Source organism: Triplophysa dalaica, chromosome 16 (assembly GCF_015846415.1).
Source record: "Triplophysa dalaica isolate WHDGS20190420 chromosome 16, ASM1584641v1, whole genome shotgun sequence".
Taxonomy (NCBI): domain Eukaryota; kingdom Metazoa; phylum Chordata; class Actinopteri; order Cypriniformes; family Nemacheilidae; genus Triplophysa; species Triplophysa dalaica.
The window spans coordinates 1,293,297-1,320,833 of NC_079557.1; the positions used below are offsets into that span (position 1 = coordinate 1,293,297).

General features: G+C 39.7%; 3 protein-coding genes and 1 non-coding gene across 5 annotated transcripts in view; all 4 read right to left on the reverse strand.

The window, feature by feature from the left end:
* Positions 1 to 186: 186 nt before the first annotated feature.
* Positions 187 to 2,634, reverse strand: LOC130437868 (glutathione S-transferase P-like). Its single transcript, XM_056769511.1, has 7 exons — positions 2,512 to 2,634; positions 2,315 to 2,350; positions 1,374 to 1,480; positions 1,206 to 1,293; positions 834 to 937; positions 618 to 719; positions 187 to 530 (listed from the first exon to the last, which is right to left on the reverse strand). Exons 1-7 carry the CDS (start codon positions 2,612 to 2,614, stop codon positions 342 to 344), a joined length of 729 nt encoding a protein of 242 aa, XP_056625489.1. The 5' UTR covers positions 2,615 to 2,634; the 3' UTR covers positions 187 to 341.
* A 2,201-nt stretch (positions 2,635 to 4,835) lies between these two features.
* On the reverse strand, positions 4,836 to 8,030 carry LOC130437847 (glutathione S-transferase P-like). The gene is made up of 7 exons (XM_056769484.1): positions 7,888 to 8,030; positions 7,757 to 7,792; positions 7,440 to 7,540; positions 5,743 to 5,830; positions 5,479 to 5,582; positions 5,281 to 5,382; positions 4,836 to 5,170 (listed from the first exon to the last, which is right to left on the reverse strand). Coding segments are annotated over exons 1-7 (621 nt in total). The 5' UTR covers positions 7,889 to 8,030; the 3' UTR covers positions 4,836 to 4,981.
* Positions 8,031 to 9,586: 1,556 nt separating this feature from the next.
* trnal-cag (transfer RNA leucine (anticodon CAG)) lies at positions 9,587 to 9,669 on the reverse strand. Its single transcript has one exon. It is a non-coding gene; the product is annotated as a tRNA-Leu (tRNA).
* A 739-nt stretch (positions 9,670 to 10,408) lies between these two features.
* trpc3 (transient receptor potential cation channel, subfamily C, member 3) overlaps positions 10,409 to 27,537 on the reverse strand; it is a 30,908-nt gene continuing 13,779 nt past the window's right edge. For both annotated transcript variants that reach the window (XM_056769482.1, XM_056769483.1), the window contains 9 exons: positions 23,545 to 23,709; positions 21,989 to 22,205; positions 18,973 to 19,206; positions 18,629 to 18,893; positions 17,269 to 17,464; positions 15,022 to 15,231; positions 13,604 to 13,687; positions 13,216 to 13,291; positions 10,409 to 12,720 (listed from right to left, as the gene is read on the reverse strand). In XM_056769482.1, coding sequence (XP_056625460.1) covers positions 12,578 to 12,720; positions 13,216 to 13,291; positions 13,604 to 13,687; positions 15,022 to 15,231; positions 17,269 to 17,464; positions 18,629 to 18,893; positions 18,973 to 19,206; positions 21,989 to 22,205; positions 23,545 to 23,709 — 1,590 coding nt within the window. In that variant the 3' untranslated portion in view covers positions 10,409 to 12,577. The remainder of the gene's footprint in view (positions 12,721 to 13,215; positions 13,292 to 13,603; positions 13,688 to 15,021; positions 15,232 to 17,268; positions 17,465 to 18,628; positions 18,894 to 18,972; positions 19,207 to 21,988; positions 22,206 to 23,544; positions 23,710 to 27,537) is intronic.

Sequence of the window (27,537 nt, forward strand, 5' to 3'; positions counted from 1 at the left end):
TTTGAATCATACATGATAAGATAGGAACACATGAAGAGAGTTAAGAAGTATAAAAGTATCTGGTGTATTTAAGTATCTGCCAAATGCATGAATGTAAATCACCTATTGAGATGAGAAATGCTCAAAAAGTGAAGCAAAATGCGCAGAGGTCTCAAAACGGAAAGAACAGCATTGACACAGTTCATCTGAAATTGTAATGCTTTATTTATTTAGATGTCGTTTGGTAAAAACGTACAAAATGTATTTTCATATAAAGACACGGGGGATTTTGCTAACTACTGAGCACCAGTTAAGGCCTTTTAACAGAGAGTACCATGGTTTGAGATGAGTGTGTTGAAGAATCACTGTTTGCCATTTCCATTGATTGGAAGCTTCTTGAAGTCTTCAGACTCCAGGAGGGCTTTGATTTTGGGACGAGCGGACATCATGTCCACAAATTTCTTGAGAGTGGGGAAGGAGTCCAGACAGGTGGAGCAAAGGACTTTGTGATTCAGCAGAAGGTCGAACAGGTTGTAGTCCGCAAATGAGATCTGTCAGGAGACATTCAGTTAGCCATAATGCACAACACACACACACCCTGGAGACTTCTGTCATCTCTACACAACTGGACATCTCACCTTATCACCAACCAGGAATCCAGATTTGTTTTTGGCCAAAAAGGCTTCGAATTTTGAGAGATGATTGGCCAGATCTTTGATGTACGCGTCTTTCCCGGTCTCCTACAGACGCAAATCAAACAAGTTACAAATATCCGGTCAACAGATTTTAAAAGAACAGTAAACAGCTTTTTTAAATAACAACCGATTTATTTAGTAACCTAAACAGGAACTCACATATTCCTGGTAGATCAACTTCATATATTTTAAGCGTAAATCTTCAACGCCGTCATTCATCATGTCAATGTGAGCAGCCTCGTGGTCGTTCTTTCCATATGCACCTTAAGGAAAAGCATTGCATTAGCACACGTGTGTAACATGACACATGGACATCACACTAGTCCTCAAATATCAGTTTTAGGACTATGCATACTTGTGCAATTAAAAAGTAGAAACCCCAAAAAACATTTCCTCATGTCCCATTAAATCTGGGTAGTATGGATCATCTGGATATTTTAAGCATGCAGAACATATGCATACCTTAAAGAATATACATCAATTTAAGAGATGTGGAGTATATTAAAAACGCAGTAAAGTGGGAATAATTACCATGTTTGCGACCCACATGTCTCAGCATGGCATTGGACTGAAACAGGACCAAGTCGCCATCCTCAAACTTGGGTAACTGACCAAAGACCTAAATTAACCAAAAGCAGGTTTCAGATTAAGAACTTTAGCTCATGATCATCCATCGAGACTGTTAAGGGTGAAACTCACGCAGGTTTTTTTTAAATCGCCTTTCCCCCACTCATCAAAGGTCACCAGGGTCTCCTTCCATGTCTGGTTCTGGTCAGCCAGCATGATCTTCAGGGCACTGCATCGACCTGCGAGATGAAAGTGACACCGGGTGAGGAGGCTGTCACCATAGCAACTGCACACTAACATCCTTTAAACTTCATTTAAACACATACGGTGATGCTCAGGCCTGAAAAGTGCAGCCGGAATGATGAAATGACTGCATGAGAATTTATGAATTGATTTTCGTGAAGTGCAGATGTCATTTCCCAATTGTGTGATACACATTTCCTGCGTTCCATTTCGAAGGGCTCATCCCTATGCCCTAAGCCCTTCGAATAGTTTACCCTCCGGAGTGAGAGCTTTCAAGGGTTAAAGGGTGTAGGGGACCAAACAACAGGTTCTTGAAGTGCCCTTGTGTTTCATCATCCCACACCCATAAGGAGGCGGTGTCACCACGAAAGGAATCTGCGCAACGAATCATGGGGGCCCGAAGTGAACATCATTTCTACCCTTCGAAATCCTTCATTCTGAAGGGCCCTTTGAAGTGGCCAGTTATGAGCACTTGGGTTTGGAAAGACCCTTCAGTACAGCCGCCATGACTGTCACTTCGAAGGGCCCTTCGCAAAAACAGAGAGTTTATTCATTAATCTATGAGCTGTTATATTATTACAAATAAGTAATACAACGGTTGACAATGTAGATAAACATTATACACTACACCCAAAGATGTTTTTGACAAAATAATATTGTACATTTTGCAAAGTTTTGCAACTAAACAAAAACGAATCAAATGTGGAGTGATCACATGTTGCGTGTAAATTATTTTGTGTGCAGACACATTGTGTAATATTTAACGTCATAACACAACACTTTCCAGACTCTGAGGGTTCATCACGTGACCAGAAAGCTACTTTACAAACCTTTCACGGCGAAGTATGTGAGTGTGTACGGAGACACTGCGAAACAAAGAGTAAAACACGATAAATGTCACACATGTGAACGCGGAACATACAGAGTGAATGACAGTGATTGTAAAACATATTTGCATGATGGTTATTATTGCGCAACTACAACACCACAAAGTTCACAAGACTGCATAAAGAGAATCTCGACTTACTCGTGTAGGATCTATTGGAGAGTAGTGAAGTGTGTTGGTCCTGGTTTAAGTGCAGAAGAGAAACTGTCTCGCCCTTTATAATCGCCGAGTACTGCTGAGTCATGCACGCGCTCTCTTCGCACGCAAAGAGCGTGACTGCGTACTACGCCACGTATTGTAGTATACGGCTCACCAATACTACAGCACGCACACATAGTGACAGCCAATATGTAGGCAATAGTTTATACTGCTGCATGCAAACTACTGACTGATGACCAGAACTACCTCATGCATACTGATGACAATCCACGTATACTTCTGTACACATGATAGCTGCATGCATACTAATGAGAGCTCACCTATACCATTGCATGCATGCATACAGTTGACAATCCACGTACCATGTAATGATAAGATCACAGGGTGATGAAAGTGTGTCAGGAATGTGTTTGTGACTCCCTGCAAGTTGTTGGCCATTTAGAATGTAAAAATGCATGTGATGTTTAATATAAAAAAATAGTTTATCATAGCCTACATGTTTAGAATTCACTAAGAAACAGATCTCACTTTTTTATCATACATGATAAGATAATGAATAGATATAAAGACAGTAAAAAAGGTTAAATATTGTTTTTTAATCTCCATTGTTTCAGGATTCTTTCATAAAGGGCAGGAATTTCAGGAAGTTCCTGTGGATTTTTGTATTTTCCTGTCTCAATATCCCAATAGATATCGTTTTTAGCCAATGAGAGCTGATCTTATAAAACATTGTCTTGAATTACCTTGACAAATATTTGACCCTGTATCACAAAACCAGTAATACAAAACATAGCTTACTACCTTAAGTAAGAAAATACACTGCATTAAAAGTTTTCATTCTTGAATAGCTGGCTTAATAGAAAATAAATAATGTGAATAAGTATCTTATTAATAAATGAATCTTGAATTTTATCAAAACATACATTTAAGAATGTATCCGTCATGTTAACGTAAATGTCCGACATCCACGACAGCTTCGCTGAAGACCGCATCGAGGGCACAAAGGAGGAGACTCAAAATAGTTTTTTATATCATGCCGACTTTAAGATTAATTTTGTTGTCCAGCATCACATATAGTGTTTTATTGTGGATCACCTCACATGTTTCTCAGAGCAAGAGAAGTATGTTATCATTTTTAAAACAGCCGTTGTTGTTTCATTCCGTTAGTGGGACAACCTGTTTGAAAGACCAATGAAAGACACATGAAGTGTTGGGGCGACGCACACTTTTTGTAAACACTAGATGTGCATAAAATAGCTGAACTTCATTACGGTTTTGGTTTAGATTGTTAAAGCCCTCACACACATCTTGCTTTAGCACTTCTCAACATCTCCAAGGAGCTTGTTACTCATCTCACCTGGGGAACAGCCGAGCACTGGAGATTACAGCCACCACACATAAACAAACTAAAGACTCAGAAGTTCATGTAGTGTTTTCTGTTGAGCAGGGTGTCATGGGTTTGATTTCCAGTGAACACACGTACTGAAACATGATCAAATGTATAATTAATGCTCTTTAGATAAAGGCTGTAGAGCACATGTTGTTATTTTACAGGAACTGGTTCTTCCGGTTCAGCTCTCTGTGTAGGAAAAATACACTTCAAGTAAATTGTTCTGTTCCGGCAGAGAATTCTGCCGCTTGTGTTATACATGGATGTATAATGGACAGTGTTGGGTGTAACTAGTTACTAAGTTATCAGTTACTGTAACTTAATTACGTTTCTACTGAAAAAGTACAGTAAGGGACTACTTTTATTTTCTTTATTTTATGTACAGTTACTTCTATTGTAATTAATCTTAATACTGTGTTATATAAACAATAGTGGAAATGAATCCTTCCCACATTAGTAATACTGGTCAGTTAATGAGAATACTTTATGTGGTTTAGTTTAATATCATTTGAATGAATTCAAAGAGCTGTTTCATGTCTGTCCTCGAATCACTTCTAATTCTAACTAGTCAAGGTTGAGGTAGGAAATAGAAAGTAATTAATAAGTAATAAAATACTTTTTGAAGAGTTATTTGTAGAGTAATCTAATTACACTATTGAATATGTAACTAGTAATGCATTACTTTTTGAGAGTAACTTACCCAAACTGAGTATGGATGTACATGGATGTTTTTTAATAAATAAACCAGTAAACCCTTATTGAGTTCATTATCAGAACACGTCGCAGTATGTGAGATGAAAAGTTTTATTTTGATTCTGCACATCCACAAATATTAAACTGCTTAAAGTCACAGCAAGTTTGTAATAAGAATTTTAAACACGTAATAACGTTCTGTTTTACTAAACACACATTTCAATGTAGAAAATAACATTTATTAAACCAGTTTTACAGCTTTGGAAATCAGTGACAATGTGCTTTTGCTAGTTCACAATTAGTTTCACAAGCACGATTTTTCAGGTGAATATTTCTGGGTTTGCTAGATTTGGACTCTGTGAGTATAGTTTATTGTTTTCCGTTGGCATTGATGGGTTTGCTCTTGTAAGCGTCGCTCTGGAGATAAGTCTGCAGGTTGGGTCTGGCACACATTCTGTCCAGATAAGTTCTCAGGGTGGGAAAAGAGTCCAGACAGGACTGACAGAGAACCTGATGATATAAGAGGAGCGACAGCAGCAGATAGTCTGCAAACGAGATCTGTGGAGGAAAAAATCTAACATCAACGCTTCTGTTCCAGAATGTGAGTTGCGTCACATTCTTGGGAATTTGTGGTCGTCAAAATCTTCCATTTGACTTTATAAAATCACCTGTGTGCCGATCAGAAATCCTCCTTTATTGCCGCTCAGGATTTTTTCGTAGCGTCCGAGATTTTCAGGCAGTTCCTGGAGATATTTCTCTTTTCCGGTGTCCTAACAGAGACACAGTTTGCTTGAGTATTACCGGTTACGCAACCTATTGTCTTGCTGCATTGTTTGAAAGACAACACAGTGAAAGCTTAAACTTACGTATTCCTGATAAATGAGCTTCATGTATTTTCCTAGAAGATCAACGAGGGAATCATCCATCATGTCAATCAAAGCAGCATCTCTTTCATTTTGCCCATACACCCCTGCAGCACAAAGACAGAATAAATAAAGTTAAAAATAATATATCACAGGTGATATTTTATTGGTTTGAATCTGATTGAATGTTTTGCCTAAGTTCATCTTTTTTAAAGCAGACAGAGACTGAAATGAGGAGAGGTGGTTGAAGTTCATTCTCATAGTCACCTAGTTTGCGTGCCAAGTGTCGCCGGATAGCATTCGTCTGGTACAAAGTCAGGTTTCCGTCTTCCAGTTTAGGCAACTGGCCAAAGAGCTGTTTCAACAACACATGCACAAACAGAAAAAAATATTTCTGTTATTCTCTCCCTGTGACTGTTTATGATATAGACACACATGATTTAAACCTGCTTAAGTGCACTGTAAAACGTTTCGTTGACATAACAAGAAAAGTGACCTTAGATATTTAGTCTTGTTTTATGAAAGAAATTATAAGAACAAGGTAAGTTTATGTTTAAAACAAAAGAGTAAATTAAATCTACAGTAAGAAACCTGCTGCTAAGCCGTGTGTAATGCAATTTTCATTGAAGTATCAGCCAATAAAACAATACAGTATATTACAGTGATAATAAAAATAATTTATAATTTATTGTTTCTAAGCATTGGACTTTGGTTTGAGCACCCTGTCCAGTTAGACAAAACAACACTGGCTCACACAATGGCATGAGTTTGAGGCGGGACTGTATGTTTGTCTGGTAACAATTTACAATGAGGTGCTATTCGTTAACAATAAGTTAATGCATTAGCTAACATGAACTATACTTCTACAGCATTTATTCATATTAATTCATGTTAATTTCAGCATTTACTTATTATAATCAAACGTTGTCACTCTTAAAATTAGTTAATGCACTATGAACTAATATGAATAACTGCATTGCGCACTACGGCCGCCAATTAATTTTTTCAAACTGGAGCCTTCTTGACCAATCACGTTCCTCGCATGCTCTTTTGGAAACGACAGGTCTCTGTCATTGGTTAGCTGGGGAAAAGAAGCTTGACGTAGGGTGTTTTTTCAAAAAAGTTAACCTTTTTCAACTAAGAAAGACGCTCTGAGCTGCAGAAAAAGACGCTGGCGTTTAAAAAAGTGTTCAGGATTTTTTTGAAAACAGCGTTTACTCAATAGTATTATAACGCTAGCAGCATCGAAAAAGTCAAGTGTGAAGGCACACTTTTCTGGAAACACTTCAGCACGTTTGAAGTCGTCATCTGATTGGTTGAATTTCACAGGATTTCCAGGAAATGTGTGTGTCGCGTTCTTTAACGGTCAGCCAGGAAACAACAAGAAGCTGTCTGATCTGACCAGTAGGCAGTCGTGTTTACAACGTTTGCTATAAGAATTCGTCACGACCGACTAAACGCTTAAATTCTCAAAGTTTGCGAGTTTCACGGCAACCTTTTACATGTTCGTGAATGTACACCAGTCTCTTACCTCTAAATATGATGCGGCACAAAACGAAACGTGATTGGTTGCTTTACCTGTAAGTCATAGGTCTCTAGGGAGGGCCTTGGCCAAATAAAGCGCGAGACTACCGTTTTGCTAATGAAGACGGGAGCGTTTTAGAAAACTGTTTGAATTTTTTCACTTCTGACCAGAAAAATAATACACTGCACCTTTAATAAATGCCAACATTCATATCCCTGAGGAGCCTCTTACTCATCTCACCAGAGTAACAGTGCTGAACACAAGAGATTAGCATCATATCCCTGTGTCAACGAACTAGCTATTCGTCTTCTTAACCATTTGAGTTAAAGAGTCTCAAACTTGAACATGTGAAATAACATTTTCTGTCTTTTAATTAATTCAGAAGTGAAAGGAATCATCAGCTCTGAGAGCTGTTATCTTTAGGCTGTTGGTTACTCACACAGCTTTGCTTAACAGTGGGCCACTCCTGACCGGTTACTGCAATATCCTCCCAGTCTGTACCCTGATCCTTCAACATCAACCGCACAGCTTCTGCTCGACCTGACGCAACACAACACAACACCATTCACATTCATCTCACAAATCCAGAGCAACATTTATATTTCACTGTGAAATACTGAATAAAACAATATCAAATACTCCCAGCAGCAGCTGAAGAAATCCATTATGGAGAAAGTGCATTGTCACATTACATTACACATTCTTTTAATTCACCTGTGCAGGTAACTGTTGTGAACGTGAATCATTCATACGCACCTTTTGTTGGGAAATACCACAACTTGAGTGAAGTCACTAAACATGATAACATCAGCATGAGAGTCAAACACAACTTCAACAGAGATTCACATTTGTGCAAAACTTCATTATAGTGAAATAAACGCTCTTACTCTTGTTTCTTGCGGCCTGGATCACAAACGCTCGGGTCGAAGAGAACTGTCTGTGTGCTGCGCAAATTCTACCTTTACTGATTTTTAAACGTATTTCTCGGTCATCGTGACTTGGCACATTTGAATAGTGAAAAGGTGGACCAATTCAGTAAAATGTAAAAACATATCTATCATGTTTGACAAAAAAATGTCCGCACCCAAATCAATCTATACAATCTAAAGAAGTGAGTGTTTGCTCTGGTTATGTAAGAAGTGCTTACTGCAAAATACTGTGTTGACATTGTGTATCTAGTTATTGCTGTACTGTTCCACAGGTTGAATCATGAAGAAATCTGGGACAGATCTTTAAGTCATTTTAAAAGGGAAAGTTCAACCAAAATTAAAATTCTGTCATCCTTATAAACCTGTTTCAGATTCTTTCTTCGGTAAAACACAAAAGAAGATATTTCGAGAAATGTTTCAGTGGTTTTGTGTCCACAATGTGTTCTGCAAATGAAAGAGACTCGAACCGGTTTGACATGACACAAGAGGGGAGTGAATGATTAAAAAAATTCTCATCTTGAGGTGCCTTTTCATGACCTGTGACTCTTAAATTGTGTTGTTTATGACAACGTTAATACTAGACTTAAAGACGGTAAGATATCGCACACCTGCGATATCTGCTTATTGTTTTATATCACAGTGGAGGATGTGAAGCTCTCTCAAAATACATCAATATAAAAGGCATTATATACAGTACATATGTAAAAATAAGTTAAAAATATACATCACACATTTTTCGATGCATTTTAGGGTTTATGCAGATTATTTGATGGTCACCATGACAAAAAATTTACAACGCATGCTTGACAACTATATTTTATAAACTAATGTGATTTTAAATTAATCTTAGTCTTTGAAACCCACAGCACCAGATTTATTCATATGAATTTTTATCCTTTATCTAGAAATGCTTTGTCATGATGATAGTAGAGATGATCAGACAATTTAAGCTTCACTTACACGACACACCCAGCTATTCAAAACATGACGGCGTCAATAGGAGCGCTGGCTCTTTTCCCTCTTCTGTCATACAGTTAATCGCATAACAAAGGGAGTCAACGCCGAGTTCACATTACACAAACTGTATTCAAGACCCAGATGATAATGTTACAGTTGTCATTTAATATTTAGTGCAAAAACCTAAAGGTAGTCAATCACATTGTGTAGCTTAACTTCAAACGTGGGATGATATGAACATTAACATGACATTTTATTCTGCATGAAAGCTGTCACAGAAGAGCGCACGACAAAAAGAAAGTTCACAAGATATATTTATTTCACATAAAGCATGTACATTTAAAGTGTCCAACAGTTTGCACCTAAATATTGTATGAGGATTCCAACAAAGAAGGCCATTGTTAACCAAGAACATTAAGATTATATGTTGTTTTCTTACCTGTACCTGAGTGATATAGCTGTTTTCCTTGATTATTATTGAATACTTTCTTTTCTGTCTATATAAATGATATGGTAGCATTATGGTAGAGAAAAAAGTGGACCATAAATTTAAATGTTTGGGTGTGTCATGTATATATATAGACAGAAAAGAAACTATTCAATAATACACAACAAAAACAGGCATACTGTGGGTTAACATTTTCCAATTGACTCTATCGCCCTCTGCCGGTAATAGTAATAGAAGCTTAGAAAAAAATGTTGTCAGAAGTGGGATTCGAACCCACGCCTCCAGAGGAGACTACGACCTGAACGTAGCGCCTTAGACCGCTCGGCCATCCTGACTTTACTTAATCTATAAAATACAAGGTAGTCTATCAACATTTTTTCGTTACGATATTATAACCGTCAAATTAATTATTGTTTCTATTATACTATATGCGACGTGAACGCGTGCTGACCATAGATTGTAAAAAGGAAACGCGAAACCAGAAACGGAACAATCTATCGTGGATGATATAATAAAAGTCCTCTTCAAAGCGCCCTTTTTGTCAAAAATTAAACATTTTAATTTGTAAAACAATCGCGCCGTTTGGTTCTTGGCCTCCACGTCTTGCATACAAATTGTATTTGAATGTTTAGGTAGAAAGGATACAAATCGGATTTTAAATCTGGTTGATAAAAAGAAACCGTCAACAGTTATAAACACAAACAGGGCACCATACAACACGAAAGAACATCACTTGATCCCAGCAGAAGGCCTCATGTGAATGAATTAAACAGCAGATGTGAGAATAACAACACGTGACACTGGAGCTTTATTTCTAAGACGTTGTGCATCTCGACTGCATCTTAATCATATTTCATGTGCATCTGAAAGTGTGGAAGAAGAACAGATTATTATGTATGGCGATGCATTACAGTTTATGACCATGAGATGTGTGTATAACGGACATCTTCCAGAAGAATAAAGATGGAAGCAAGAGCTATTCTCTATTTAATAAAGCAAACATAAGACGTCCTGCTTTATTCTGTGAATATTTTAGGGCGTACAGGGCATAATACTCTCATTCTTCTAAACCTTGCATGTGACCTTAGATTTAGCACTGAAATCATGTGAATGAATCATATGATCACACACTTGTTTGTTACACATTGTTTACTGGAGATCATAACCAATCCTTCATCTCTTATCTTGGTCATATGCCTTCAGACTAATGCAACATTATGATGAGTTAAAGGCAAGGCCTCTTATGACAGACATCTTTAATTTAAGACATTTGTAATGTCTAATAACACCAAATGATTCTACAAAGGGATTTGGATCATAAATAATAAATGTTATGCAACTTTAAATGAGAGTTGTATTGTTTGCAGTCTCGTCACATAATATGTAATCTCACAATAAAACATAAAACACCAAAAAAAGAAGAGTAAAAGATACTCATGATGGAAATCTTGCTTGGTCTGGATCAGATTTGCTTTGAACATGGACTTCTGTGTGTCCCTGATGAATCTGTTGCTCGTCACAAATGAATGACAACAAACCGACTTTCTTAAATATATTTTGTATAGAAAAAAAAGAACATTTCCATTTTAAAGTCTCTATGCAATCGCACCACAGTAATATACATATAGACGTGTCATCTGAGGTTTATCTCTTTAAACATGAATTGATTAATTTTATGAAATGCATAGCTTCAATATATAATCAAAAGGAAATACAAGCAAAAACACATATTTGAGGGCAAATCCGGCCTACATACAGACCAGAGTACTATTAACGATATAAGGTGTCTATCAGGACATATCTACGGCTTTCATATATCTATATGTACATTATTCATCAATATAATCTTGAAGTAAGCGTGCGCTATTGCACCTGGAGGAATGAAACAGCGCCATCTACTGACCACAATATGAGTCTCACAAACACAAACACAGGCCGTTTTCCATCTTTAAACTATGACAACAGTGACATCTTTAGTGACATTTACCCTCCATAGATTTGTGCTAGAAGTTCTTAGATGTTTTTATTCATTATTAAAGTTTGTGATCCTATCTACAACTGCAATAGATTGCAAAGTGTATATAAACAGCACAGCATTTGTCCAGTATGACTATCCCTGTCTAACGTTTTTGAGAAATACTGTACACTGTACTAACTGAAATATCTGACTATTCATATTACATATAAATAGGGATGTAACGATTGACCGTGAGCTGGTTAAACATCGATTAAATGTGACTAAAGTCGGTTGAGACTTTATAAAATCGCAGTACATGTTTTGAACAGCAGGGGCCGCTGTTTTCCTGCAAAATTGGTAAAGGTGGATATGCTGATATTTTAGTTTAGGAAAAGCACAGACAAAGTCTTAGTTTGTTTAAATTAAAGAGAATTTTGAATCAATCATTTTTATTTTATTTGGAATTTGTTTTAAAACTGCAATTTAGTTTTGTTATTTGACATAAAATATATTTTTATTTTACAAAGAATTGTGCAGCATTAGAGAAATAATAAAAGGGCATTTGTTCGTTTTAAATCTTCCTCAACTAATTCTATAAAAATCATGATTAAATCTCACCGTGAGCTGAATGAATCGTTACATCCCTACATATAAATCATGTAGTATATCGAGTTCTTGAACACAGTTGTTTGAAATGCCTGAAAAAATGTAATAAAATAAATATCACGACAAATAAATACATTTAATCTTTATAAGTTAGATTTATCAGTATAATACGAAATATTTGATGGTGTGTCTAGATGTCCTTAAAATTAGATTTAATTTGATATAAAGTATCTGGAATCCTATGTGTTGCCGTACATTTTGTCCAAACTAGTTCACCTGGATGTTATTGGTCAGAAATCACTTGGAGCATTACTAAATTGTGCAAAAAAATAAAACGAGCGAGAAACGAGTGAGACGGAAGAATGTGGTGTTCAAAAATTGGCAGCTTTTTGCAGATTTATGACATGGTGACTAAGACATACAGGACCAGGGATGTGAACAGAGCCAGTAAACAGCTGTCTGATCGAGTAAGTGCAAGAATTTTCAGAAACTTAACGATAATCTTAAAGATGAAATCTTCAGTGCACCTGCTGGTCCGCTCTCATTTACCTCATCTTCCACCCCTCATCTCATCTCACACTGTCATTAATGGAGACAGAAGATGAAGATGCACAGTGTAAACACTCTTCAGCAATGGCTTATATTGGTCTTGAAGTGTTTCATGAAGGATTGATGTGGGGTCAGTATGAGTGGACAGGGTGAGGGTTGAGCTTTTCACTGAGTTTCTGGATGAGAAGAGAAAGCTCCTCTGTAGCCTGTGATTTCTCCTCCAAGAGTTCGTATCGCAGACTGGAGATATCTTGCTTTATCTCCTTCAGTTCACCTATGGAAGAGACGTCAAGATATTTAATAGAAAATAGTCACACACATATAACATATCATAAACATATCATTATAATCAGTCTCTTAAAACATGTCAGTTACCCAACAAATGACATACAGTGACAAAACAAAGATTACAAATTCTCATTTACATAAACAAGTAGATTTATTGAATGTGAATGATGGTAACACTTTACATGTATAATGCTTTACAAAAGATGCTTAAATTATAACACATATCGATTCATTGTTCCACTTTGCATTTTTAATTTGGTTATACATCTTTACAACAACCTTTTTTTGTTTTACAACAAACATTATGAATAATTATGCATCGTACTTTAATAACCCTTTATAATGCATTATACATAAAGGCTTTAAGGGAAGTGTTACCTGCATGATATATCATGTATTTGTTATAAATGTAAAATAGAGATGGCAGCAATAGTATGAGATTAGTTTTGAGCAGGATTGAATGAATGTCCTTGTGAGTCACCTTCATTCACTTCATCATTCTCTTTGTCCACTTGAGCTTTCAGAACGTAACGCTTGATGAGACGCTTCATGATTTGCTGTGTGCAGAAAGAACAGGAGTAGATCAGAGATGAACTGATAAACGCTAAATCAGCAGTCATTCATCTTATGAGAGAGAAAGAAAGAAAGAGAGAGAGAGAGACTTTGAGTGTGAGTTTGTCAGCGAGCAAGTGGGCGAGAGAGCTATTTCAAAAGTTTAGTTGTTTTCTATTTTATATATGAGTTTTAGAAAATGCAAAATCATCTTTTCTCAAGCAGTTTGAATAAAAAAACAGAGAGAAAGATAGAAAGTAAGAGAGGGAGCAAAGGAGAAAGGGCGAGAGAGCTTTAGAGATAGATGGTGGTCTTGCCTGATAGCGTGTAGGTTGATTTAAGATGCTGTTAAAGCTGTGAGACTCTGGGATCTTCAGACTGGAATGAGTGAAGAGATTGAGCTGCAAGAACAGACAAATATTGATTATTGATTGATAAATAGTGATGACATCATTGACACGCTCATACAGTACAACATTTTTATAGTCAACACGTTTAAGTGTGTATGCTGCACCTGAGACCAGAAATTATTTTGACATCTCTACATGTATTTATAAAAACAGCCAGCAGGTGTCTTATACTCTCTCTCTCTTTTGTTTTTAACAGTGAGAATGTTTCTCTCTCTCTCTCTCTCTCTCTCTCTGTCTTGAAAAACATTCTCACTGTATAAAAATTTGGTTCAACTGGACATTTTGAGTTAATTCAACTAAAAAAATATTATTCATCACGTTGTGTTAACTCAACGAAAAATGTATTAAGTTAACTTCTATTACTTAATTGAATTAACTTAAAATTTAAGAGTAACGATTTTTAAGTTGTACCAACAAGAAAACTTCACCCATCATATCTCAGTGAACATCCATGTCCCACGGGCTGGGCCCAATTTCAGGTTTCATGAGATGTTATTTTTGCTTGTTTCAATTAAAATAAATAAGTTACCTGGTGTCCTTAAAATGTTGAGTTCATTCAACTTAAAAACATTAGTGAACACCGTATATTTGATGACAACTTTTTATATTCTTAAGTTGAACTAACTCAAATTTTCAAAGCAGCCAGGTAACTTATTTTTTAAAGTTGAAACAGCAAATCATTTTTTACAGTGTACATAATGACTGAAATTCACTGTCATTGGGTGAAGTATGCCTGTAAACACTTTCGTGATGAACACACACCTCATTCCAAATGTGTCACGACAAAAAACAACAACAGAATGGTTTTTTCTGTTTCCCGCAGATGCTGAGTCCCTTAACATATGTGTTTCATTGACATGAGCCCACAGGGAGAATCCGAGTGAATTAGACGGAGGTCGAACACGAGCCACAGATGAATCACAATAATGCAGTTATTCTTGTGTCGAGATTGTTAAGCGATATTTGTCCTGAGGACAGAAGGATCATCTCTCAAGCCTTCAGCGAAAGCTCGGCCTTCCTCACACAGGATTTAAATCTCATTGATTGTCATTCTGCAGGCTAAACTAGAACAGAACTATCAGTCTTTTCTTAGGAAACGCTCAGAACAGGGCGTGCCGGGGAAACGTCAATAAGTTAATGATGCTGAGCTCCTGACGGCTCTTTATTGCACAGATGGATCTTTCTGCTGGAATAAAAGAGTGTGATGGAGAACGAGGCCAGATTGATGGGAAATGAATTGTGTCAGTAATGGATACGCTGAAAACACCACACGCTCATATTAACAAACGCTGGAGAATCTTTACCGCACCACCACATGTACATACTCTGGACTTGGAGTTGTCCATTCCCAGCTCCACGTTTTTCTTCAGGCGGCGACTGCGACACCGGAGCAGGTTGATCAGTCTTCTGATACACTGATAGAAAGACTTGGGGGTGGGAACGATGCTGAACGGAGGAGGGAGAGTTTTGCCGTCGTCAAAGTATGAGAGCCAGAGTTTGGACCGAGCAAACTTCCACTCCACATCTGCATCGTCCTACCAAAGAGATGAGAGAGTTACTGCAGTGCACTGAAATTTACTATTGTTTACCATAGTAAAGTTTACTTTAATAATCTGAGTCATTATATAGTAAGATGGGATGTTTGTTCTTAAATTAAACTTTGTTTGATGACTCGATGTCTGAAGTGAGCCAGAACTATTTTAATCACTTTTCCTTGCGTAGCTGCACTTGTTCAGCTCATATGTTCTCACTCAGAGTCAAAGTGTCATTGTATGGTTTGTTTAATAACATCCCCCTACAGGGAGGGAGCGCTTGTGCGATGTTTCAGACAACTGGGAGTTCAGATATTCCCGCCTCAAATCGAGATATACATGTCTGGAACGGCACTTAAAAGGTTGTCTGAACTCTCAGATGGAACAACACAACCTCAGGCGACGCTTTATTTTAAATCACGGCCAAGATGCTTCTGGCTGTGTCTGAAACCGACCACTTCCATACTATATAGTAAACGAAAATGAATAGTATGTCCTAAACCTGAGAATGCAAAAAATAGAAGACGAGAATACCCGGATGGTCTACTACTTCGGCCGAGATTCGTGAGTGTGGATTGGATGGACACTTCGGTCAAATTTCAAAAGTAAATCAGCCAATCAAATCAGATTACTTGACTGTGGAGAGGTTGGCGCTCGTGACGGCATTGTGGTGAGATGTGAGAAGGCAAACAACAAAGCCAACACTTGTACAATTAAAATGACAAATGGGGAGATTCAGAGATGCACACTAATTATCATTCACGAATTCTGTTGCTTTAAAACTGAAGTGATTTGTTACATAATGTAACGTGTTTTCGAGTCGACATGCTTAAAAACGGAATATATACTGTAAGTTTATTGCATATGCTGACGTGTATAAGATGGATTTCATTAATAGAAGAATTCAGTAGACTGCAGAACTATTATCACAGGTGATGAAATAACTGAGATGACAATTTTTTTGGGGCAAATGCTTTATTTACTAGATGTTGTTCCTTAAAGTATATCTTGTCCCAGCATTATGAACCTAAGATTTGTAGAAATCTCAAGTGTGGTAATATTTTGCGTATATCAACAAGCACAAGTGAGTAATGGGATCTTTTTCCACACTTCAAGCACTGGCTGTTTCAATTAGTAAATAATCGTCTCATCACAATTATTTGACAAAATCACAATTATTTCAGGTATCCACAATTATTGCGAGTCCTTAGAGATCAAGGGTGATCTGCTGGATCTACTGCATTTTACATCCATCGTCTTTGAGCGGAACTCTCTGTTCCCTTCATATGACATTGTGTTGATTACATTGTGCTCATATGCACTGTGCTGTGTTATAACTTATCTGTTTTTTCCTGTTTGCCCCTGTAAAGCTGCTTTGAAACAATACACATTGTGAAAAGCGCTATATAAATAAACTTGAATTGAATTGAATTGATTTGTTTTTGTGGGTCCAGATTTTTTGCATGTGCACACCATCCTCATATCTCAGTTTAAGTTTGAGTGCTCAAGACAGTCTTTTCTCTTAAGTTCACTCTACTGTAAAAATGATTAGTTATTTACAAAACATTTCTAAAGGACACAGTTCTTTATTTTCATAAATCAATTAGGGCTGTCCAACGTGATTCGTAATCGTGATTAATCGCATCCATTATTATTAGTTTGTGTTTACATAATATTTGTCTGTGTACTGGTGCATATCAATATTGTATTTATAAACACATACACATGTATGCATATATTTAAGAAAAATTATAATGATTGGTAAAAATAAATAAATATATCTAAATATTTCCTAAATATGTTTATGTTTTTGTGTTTATGAATACAGAATTAATATGCACAGTACAGAGACATATATTATTTAAAGATAAACTTTTATTCTAGATGCGATTAATCGCGATTAATCGTCTGACAGCCTTAAAATTACTTTTCATTAATCGTTACACTCTCAAAGCCTTAAACAGACACCATTATTTAATAGTCAATTAATCATCAGACAAATTTGATAACCGTGACAGCTCTAGTGTGAAGTGATCTCACCTCGATCTCCTGGTAGGAGCTGTTTATCATGGCGATCAACATGTTGAGCAGAACCACCACCATGGTGACGTTATAAATCCCGTACAGCACATAGCCAATGTTCTCAATAAATTTATGATCGTATTTCAGAACCACAGAGGACACTTCAGACAGCCCGAATATAGACCAGAACAGAGTCTTAAAACTCTCCTCAACCCTGTGAAGAGGAAGAAACAGAAATAAAATGAGACCGTCTATTTGGAGGACGGAATACAAAAGAAATCTGTACACACCTGAAAAAACCTTAACCATCTCCAATGAACTATTCTCCCTTGACTTTACTATTGTTTCCATTTTTGTATGTTGCATTTATTCTTTCCTCTTACAGTAAAATGTTAAATGCTCCTTCACTTTGTTCAAGTTGTTTTGTCTGCTAAATGAATAATATACATGTGCAAGTGTACACTTGCATTGTTGGAGTCATGTCGAGATGAACAAGAAATAACAGAGACTGTGAGAGCCAGAACAACCCTTGCACCATGTTTTTTACGCTAGTCAGCACAAATGCAGAAATCTATTTCGCATTGAAATGCACGGTGCAATAAACGTATTAGATTCACCGTCGGCAAATTTCATCTCCGTCTACGAAACACAGTTTTTACCCTGCAGGCAAACAAATGATGAGATGAAATCTTCTGGGAAATAGTAAACCTTTGGAAAACCAGAAAATGATGAGAGTGTTAAATTGCTTTACACCTCTTAAAACATAAATCTGATGTTTACACATTCACATCACACACAGGAAAACCTTGAAGATCTGCGGCACACACAGAACACAAACACACCATCCACCATCACTGCAAAACACCTCCCACAGGACATTTACTGTGGCTCCTCCCCCTTTTGAAACAGTCAATAGTGTTTAGTTTACCTCAAAACCTGAAGAGAAGATTGTATTTTCTAAACGTCACTGTAACAAATCTCAATAAAATGGAAGGAAGGAGGCGGGAACCGGCAAACATTTAAACATTTAATAAAGTAATATAACAGCCGGCGGCCCCTCACGGACGACCGCCGGCGAACAAAACATAATATAAATACAAACATAACATATGTTCGGGCCCGGTCCTCTCTCTTCGACGGTCCGGTCGCTCGTTCCTTTTATATTCTCCCATCTCCTACGTGATTCGAGGCCGGTGTGCGCACAGCTGGCGCTAATTCACAATTACTCACCGGACTCGAACCACGGTCTCGCCCCGCCTACTCTACTACAGTCACTGTTTTGGTAGTTTATCGATATCCTTCGAGCCAATATACTCATATTAAAAGATGATTCATATACTGCACCAAAAAACAGTCAGTGTGTCAGGGTCTAACTCACGTGGTGAATGCGGGGTTAACCTTTGCCCCCAGATAGTAAGAGTACAGGATGAACATGCCGATCATGAATGCCAGGAAGACCATGATGAAGAGAACCATGAACTTAAAGATGTCCTTCACTGTTCGTCCGAGAGAGATCTGGAGCGGACCGAAGCTCTCGTTTGCCGGGAGGATGTAAGCGATGCGGGAGAAGCTCAGGACCACTGCGATGGCGTACAGACCCTCTGATATCAGCTGAGGATCTGACGGAAGCCACTTGTCTCTCGCTGAGAGAAATAAAATCACAGGTAAACCATAATTTTACAAAGAGAGTCGGAGGTGTTTTGTCTCCAGATTTCCCCTCACCGTATGTGAAATATCTGATGTCCGGAGGAAGCGTGACCAGCGAGAGGTCTGCGGCGTGGACATTCTCGTCCACATACGCCTGAGCTTTCATGGCCTGCAGGAAGGCAAAGAACCGGGCGGTGAACGCAGCGATGAAGATCGACAGCATGCCAAAATCCAGAACGTTCCAGAGCTGCGTGATGTATTCCTTCGGACCTTCCGTCCAGAGTTCCTTACACTCCGACCACATCATTCCTATTATAAAAACAGGCACAGTACTTTTTACTGTTTGTTACAATAAGGCAAATACAATGACTTCACATTTGCATTACGCAAGAATGAGAACGGAATGCCAAACATAGTTTTTATAAGCAACTACATTTTTATTGTTTTGAGATCAAATGACTAGAACGTGTTTTTAACAAAGTTCATGAGATTGATCCAGTGTCACGGATCGGAGAAGGCGGTACCCAAACGCAGGCAGCATATAAGAACTAAAAAAAAAACACGATGGGGCAAAAACGACAACAAAACAATGAAACTAGAAAACAAAAACTTCCAACTAGGGGGCAAAACAGAAGAACAGGATCAACTAAACTTGAAACTCTGCAGGAACAAAATAGGACTAGGCTTTCCTCGAACAAGAACCAGAGGTAAGTACAGCACATCAACAACACAAAGAACCTAAACAGACAAACAAAAGCGAAAGAGCACCAGACAGCAAACACATTAAATAGGGCAACTAACTAGGGTTAATTAACTCCAGGCAGGTGTGGGGAATGAAACAATGGCTAAACGAGGAAAGGAGGGGGCGGGATCAAGAGACGAGACATGCATGGTCATTATCATGTGCTTCCACACAAAACACCTGAGGCTGTCATGACCCCACCACAAGACTAGAAAAGTAAGACAAGATGAGGCAGGATCATGACAGTATGCCCCCTGGCGTCCCCTATGGGGACACACTAACAAGACAGAACCATCTGGAAAACATGAGAATACAATAAAGTCCAAAAGTGTTGGGGACTTTGAATTTTTATGTCAATTCCACTATTGCACACACATATATTTCACACAGTATGTCGTTTAATTACATCAGAAGTAACTATCAACTGAAAAGTAATTAACTTAGAGTTACTTAGTAACTAGTTACACTGATAATGCGACATGAGGAAAGAGAGAATGCACAAGAGACGTAGAGAGAGAGATGGGGAAATAAAAAGAGAGATCTTAAAAAGAGAACAAGAGTGTGAGTGGAAAAGACGAGACAAAAGACAAGAGCCGGAGGAGAAGTGAGTCTGAGTGACAGATGAGAAAATGATCATTTAAAGAGGCGCCTCAGCAAATTCAATGAACTAGATTTTCAGTGAACTTATTTAATCTGACATCTACGTCAAAAGAACACCAAAGGAAATCTAAGTCATGAAATTTCCTCGCGCATTGAAACCCAGCTGAACAATATATATTCCAGGCTGAAAGTCATCGTCGGCTGTTAAACCACACACACAAACTCTATGAACGAAACAGAAAGCTTTAAAACTGAACAGTGAGAGATTCAGAAGGTTTGAGGTTTATGTCACGTTGAGCATTCAAGCATCCACACACTTCAAGAAAGCTTTCATGAGACACGTCTCTAATGTTACACTCGTATGAACACAAGCTGACCGCTTTATTCTGACCTCAGTGACGCGGCATCCGTCTGCACCTCAAACCACAGCATTCAGTCTCAGCCTCACACGGATGGCTGAATGTCTCATACATAAGGCACACTTACAGCAAATTGCCAGTGTTAAAAAGGTCAAATTAACTCTCACAGTGAATAGATAATCTTTGACATTTTTTAACACTGGGTATTTTACTGGAAACACTTCAGGACGTTCAAAGTCGTCATCTTATTGGTTAAATTTGTCATGTGGACAAAAATAGTGGAGGGCTGATGTGAGCCAAAAAATGCCAGGACCATTTTCTCTTCCGGGTCCAGTCCTGATCACGATCGACTAAATGCTACATTCATATGTCTGTGAGGTTCACTGCATAACGTAGAAACATTGATGTTGCTGTTAACTTTTGACACTTCCATGAATGTCATCGGTCTGTTACTGCGGGTCAAAAAATGATACCAAAGCAATGAAACTTTCTTATGTCAAATGTAATAATGAAATACACTCAGTGCGTGTCAACTCTCTGAACCCCGGGCGAAACGGGAAAATGTTGTAAACCCAAAACAACAGTTCATAATGATGCATTGCCTGAGAAACACTTTGCATTCAAGATCGGTTTTCTTGCTCAAAAAGTGAGGTTGATAAAATAGCGTGCCGCTGTTTCAAACAACCTAAAACGTTTTGCTCATCAGTGGTGTTTGCTCGATTGTTTTCTGACAGGCGTACTTTCAAGTCTGTGAGTCTGAAAGTTGGAGAGCTAGATTGAAACTTTCTAAACTAAGTAAATTAGTTTTGTAGAACTGCCCTTAAAGGGATAGTTGACCTAAAAAGGAAAATTCTGTCATCATTTATTCATCCTCTTGTCAGTTCAAACTTGTACTACTTTCTTCAAAATATCTTCTTTTGTGTTCCGCTGAAGAAAGAAAGTTGGTAGCGAATATCACCGGACTCCATTTACTTCTAATGAAACAAAACCAAAGCAAGTGAATGGGTGCCTGTCAACAACATTCTTCGAAATATCTTTTTGGGGTGAACTATCCCTTCGAATGGAGTTAGCTGCTCATCAACAAAGTAAAAACTAACTACGTCTAATGGAGCAAATGTGTGTTCCTGTAGCTCATGACTCTATAACAATGTTTTATAGCCTTAAAAAGTGAAACTTTTCAAAATCACTAAGGATTTTTTTTCAGTATCGACGTGTAATTACACCCTTAAATTGGAATTAAGTTTAAAATAAACTCTCTGTGTGTCTTATTAAGTGACTGAAGGCTTCATTGATCACCGTGTCCTGGAGTGAAGAACTCCATTTCTGCTCTTCACTACTAAACAGAAATCAAATAAACGACATTTTAATTACAACTTTCAGTGAAAGTTACCTGCCACCCAGATCATGATGAGGATTTCTGTCCATGAAAACTGAGTGGTTTTGACTCTGAAGATCTGAAGCGGATGATCCGTCACTGTCACGTTTGGAAGGGTGGTGATGCCTTCGAAGCGGTCAGATGCGTTGAACACCAGCAGACACAGAAAGAAGATGAAAGATGCAGCGTGAGCCACAAACTTCACAAACGGACTCCGCAGGATTTTACCAAGCTGGGGAAAATAAGAATGAAGTGCATTTTATAACTATGAACATAAAACTAGCCTTGTATGTGGCTGGCATGTGGCAGATTTAACACATAAGATCAACATGCTGAAAAAACATTGAAACTATATAAGAAGTTTTAATGGATTTTAAGGGATTTGTATTGGCTTTAATGGAAACTGTAATGGTTCTACATGGTGATGGAATATATTGGTTGAATGTTTAATACTTCTGGAATAATGACCAAAACACACAACAAAAAGGAATTTTGTAATGCTTTTAATGGAAAAAGCCAATTTGGGCTTTTGGGTTGTAATGGTATTCTAATGGAAACCATTAGAATGTCTGTGACGGTTTCGATTGATTTTTTGTTTTGTTTTGTTTTTTCAGCAGGTATGAAAGGGAATTTCTCCTTGCTGAAAAAAACTATAGAAACCCAATAGAAACCATTACAGAAATTGCCTTTTTCCATTAAAACCATTACAAAATTCCTTTTTGTAGTATGGTTTGAGCATTATTCCAATATGATTTAACATCCCAACAATAGAATCCATCACATACCAGTATAACCATTACAGTTTCCATTAAAACCAATACAAATCCCTTTAATACCATTATAAATTCTTTAATGGTATCTATGGTTTTATTTACAGCAGGGCTAACATGACATGCCGAAAAAACATAGAAACCGTTAAAAGAAATCGTGATGGGTTTAAATGCAAACTGTAATGGTGCCTACTGGTATGTGATGGATTCTATTGGTGGGATGTTAAATCCTACTGGCATAATGGACAAAACACACTACTGAAAGGATGTTTGCAATGCTTTTGATGGAAAAGGCTATTGGGTTGTAATGGTATTCTTTTGGAAACCATTAGATCTTCTCTGATGGTTTCTATGATGTGTCTATGTTTTTTCAGCAGGGTTGTGTATGTATAGACCGCAGTTACATTCAAACTGCAACTAAATGTTGACTTTGCCAATCCTTAATTTTGCGTAGAAAAGTTAGTCTTTAAAGACGTCCAAGATAAATGGAAACATTGACGTGATTCCCTCAACATGACAACACATTTGTCTCAGTATTTATTCAAACAACAGATCCTTACATCTGGCGGTCAGTGAAGGTCAATGGTATTCAGATGAAGAAGTCAATAGATATGGCCATAAATATAATGTCGGATTAAAAACACCAGCAGCAGCCGATCGAAATCATACATTCTTCATTGAGAATGACACTGCATTTAAATTTAACAAACACATACTTACATACAGATCCTTTACAGTCATGTGAAGGCATGAGAGTATTATGCATGAGTTTCAATGTCAACATTTTTAGGAGTGTCTCACCCTACTGCACGGGGCCAACCAATAGCCCACAGCGAACAGCGGAAGCCCCAGAGCCACGGCCAGCACCACCAGACACTTCACTGCGATGCTCTGCTCCCGAAGACCAGACAGATTCTCATACCAGATGGTCAATAACTGCTGCTGACAGTTCGGATGAGCTACAAACTAACAACAAGAAGGATTAATAGCTTCATTTCGTTTTATACAACATACACAAATCCAGTCGAGCGTTAAAGGAGCAATGAACAATGACTTGACCTTCAGAGGAACTCACTGTGCTGCTTCTGAGATGTTGTGTTCTTAGTGTTGGATTAATATTGATGTTTAAAACCAAATACACTGAAACATGACAATGATGATGACCTAGGACTTTACTTGTGACGTCACCATAACAACAAACCATCAAGACATCACGGTCTACATATGTGTTGCGTTTTCTTGTTTTGTGGATATAAACATGAGATGGCGTCAAGGGCGGATTGGGACTTAAAATCGCCCTGCCATTTTTGACCAATAGCAGATCAGACCATATAAATGTCAACATGAAATGACCCAATATGAACTAAATTTGAACTAATCAAATTATTTTCTTTCATTTTAGAATGTTTTATAAGGAAGGAACAATTAGAGAATTGTTCATAATTGCTTTTTAACAAACAATTAAAGTATGAAATGTTTACTTTAAACTCTATAACCATGTTTACTTTTCTTGCACATACTGGATGCGTAATAAAACCAAAGATTAAGATTTTCTATTTTAGTTTGGAAGCAGGGACGTAGATCAGAAGACCACCTAAAACCACCAGCACCTCAAACAAATGAAACCATTTTTGTAAACATGATCATTATGGTTGACATCTCACGATTCTTTCTACTCACTGTGGAAGGGATGAAAAGAGCATCAAGCTCCTGTGTTCTGTTATTAGGTATTGGGTTAATGAACATGAATCCTGAGGGAATAACAAGTGTTCATTTCACGTCTGTCCTATAAAAACCTTCCCGCCTGATTTATGAGCTCCAGAATAAATGACTTACATGCGCATAATTATGTGAAAGAATGTGTATTAAGAAAAAGAGAACAGCTATGAATAACAAAGAACAATTATATTACAGAGAGAGAGGGAGAGAGGGAGAGAGAGAGAGAGGGAGAGAGAGAGAGAGAGAGAGAGAGAGAAGAAGATGGAGTTACTGACAGAAGGATGGAAGGAAGGATGAAAAGATGAAAGGAAGTGTGGAAGGAAGGAAGGAAGTAACGAATGAAAGAAGAAGGGAAGGAAGGAGGAAAGGAAGGATTAGAATAATGTGTTATTTTAACTTCCCTTTCTGTCGGTCTCTCGACGTTGTGTCGAGAACGACAGATGGGGTTCGCCCTTGAGAACAAATCAACTCTGACTACTATAGAAAAGGCCAATGAAATTTGGCGAATGCAATTTGCATGCCGGGCTCCGCCCCCGGAAATCCGGTATAAAAGGAGGCCGGCGTGCAGCATTCACTTACCTTTTGTTCTTCAGAGCCATCGCTCATGAGTACAACTCAGGATTCAATCCTCTACAACTACATGCTGGTGCTACGACGTGTTACAGCGGATCGTCCCTTCCTGCAGCGACCTTCCCCTGGGCGTCTCGGCGGTTCCGGAGGTGTTAGAGATTTTTTCTAAAAGTCCTTTTCAGGACTGACTGAGCATTCTCCAGCGCGGCATGTCCCGCTGTTCTCTTGGGTGCGGCACCCTCATCGAGGAGGGGGATGGACACGATCGCTGCATTAGGTGTCTGGGCGTCCAGCACACTGAAGCAGCGTTCGTTGACACATCTGCCTGCACTGCGGGCAGATTGTCATTCAGAAGTTGCGGTCACGGGTGGCTGTCTTCCTACGGGAACCAGCCACCATTTCGTCTGCTACCCGGGCTGTGACATCTGTGGCTACGGCCCCGATGACCACCCACGTTAGCAGCGTTAGTGATATGGGGAACTCTGCGAACGTAAACCCGCCAGCCAAGTGCTCACGGGCCGATCGCACCCCGATTCGCTCTTCTGAACGTTCCCCAACCGGCGGTGGCATACCGTCCGGATCCTCACGCACACACTCGGAAACGATGTGTGACGTAGATGAGATGTCGCTCGCAGCATCGGAGGGAGACTGGCATCCGACTCTGCCGAATCCAAACTCCACCCCCAGCGGTCGAGTTCAGGAGGAAGCAGAAGTGATGTCATCCGTGCTAACCCGGGGATACGTGGTTCCCGAGGTCGGTGCGCGGTGCAAACCGCGCCCACCCCGGGTGCCATGTTTTTCCCGGAGGTGCATGAGGAGCTGTGTAAAACTTGGAACGCTCCACTCACGGACCGTTCCAGTGAAACCAGCTCTGGCTCCCTTACTTCCCTCGATGGTGAGGCAGCCAAGGACTGCGTCGAGATCCCCCGGGTGGAACGTCCGCCCGCGGTGCACCTGTGCCGCGGACGGCTACCGCCTGGGGGGGGATCGACCACTCCTACCGTCCAAAGCACGTAAGACTTCGGCATCACTGGTGTCGAAAGCTTGCGATGTTGCGGGCCAGGCTGCCTCCTCTCTCTATGCCTTGGCCATCCTGCAGGTCCGCCAGGCCAGGGCGTTGAGAGGGCTCCACGAGGGTAAGGCCGACCCGGGTATAATGCAGGATCTCCGTGCCACCGCTGACAGCGCTCTACGGGCGACTAAGGCGGCAGCACGGGCCCTGGGTCGGACGATGTCCACGGTAGTGGTCCAGGAGAGACACCCCCGGCTATACCTTGTGCAGAAGAGTGACAGCAAGGAAGTCCGCTTTCTTGATGCACTCATCTCGCAGGGTGGGTTGTTGGTAACACCGTCGAGGACTGCGCTCAGCAGTTTTTTGACGGCGAAGCAGACAGTGGCAATTAACCACATTTTTTTTCACGCCGCGACTCGGCCGCCTACAGGCCTCCGAGATCTCACGTGACGTCTGCTTCCCTGCAACCCAGGACCCTTTCGACATCGGCTCCGGTTCCTGTGCCCCCACAGGCGGCACCCCGGAAGCAGAGGTCGAGGGGGAAACCTCCACCCCGTCAGCAACCTCCTCGCGAGAAGGGACACTGACGGGAAGACCCCAGGGAGAACAACATCGGGCCCGAACCTTCACAGCCACGGCTCTGATCGGTCGGTACGGGACGACTCCTGCCTCGTCACCAAAGCCGGGCCCTTGTTAGGGCTTGGCGCCCACTTACTCACTGAGTTTTCTGTTCTCCCCGCGTTTACTTGCAGCCGATCGCACACTCCACTGGACTGTGCTCGGCGAACCGACCTCACACCCTGGCGAGGCGTGAGGTCGTACACATACGACAGCCGTCACCACTCTCAAACCGACAGTGCGTGCCGTTGTCCCGCCAGGCAGGTAAGTAGGCGGAGCAAACCTTCCCTCCGGGGACTCCCCACGACATGGTTAGCTCCGCCAGCCGACGAACCACCCCCCGTGGGAATGATGAAGCAGACCGTCCCCTTGGTCACCCTGTCACAGTCCCTGGGAGCTCGAGAGCTGCCCACACTGTCTCGCTGGCTAATGAGGGCGGTCCGTCTTGGTTACTCGATCCAGTTCGCCAGAGACTCACCCAAGTTTCGGGGCATCATCTCTCCCTCTGTCAGAGGCAGGGACGCATCCGTACTTCGGGTAGAGGTCACCACCCTTCTGGCAAAACAGGCATCGAGTTCGTCTCTCAAAACCAAGATGTTCAGTGGGTCACCACCCGCACTTCATCGTTCCCAAGAAAGACGGCGGGTTGCCCCCAAAGGCTGCGTACCCTGAACAGAGCACCTTCACAAGCTGCCATTCAGGGTGCTCACACAGAGGCGCGTCCTGACATCTATGAGGTGTCAGGATTGGTTCGTGGCAATCGACCTGAAGGACGCTTACTTTCATGTCTCGATCCTCCTCGACACCGGCCGTTCCCACGGTTCGCGTGCGAGAGGCGGGCATATCAGTACAGAGTCCTCCCTTTCGGTCTGTCC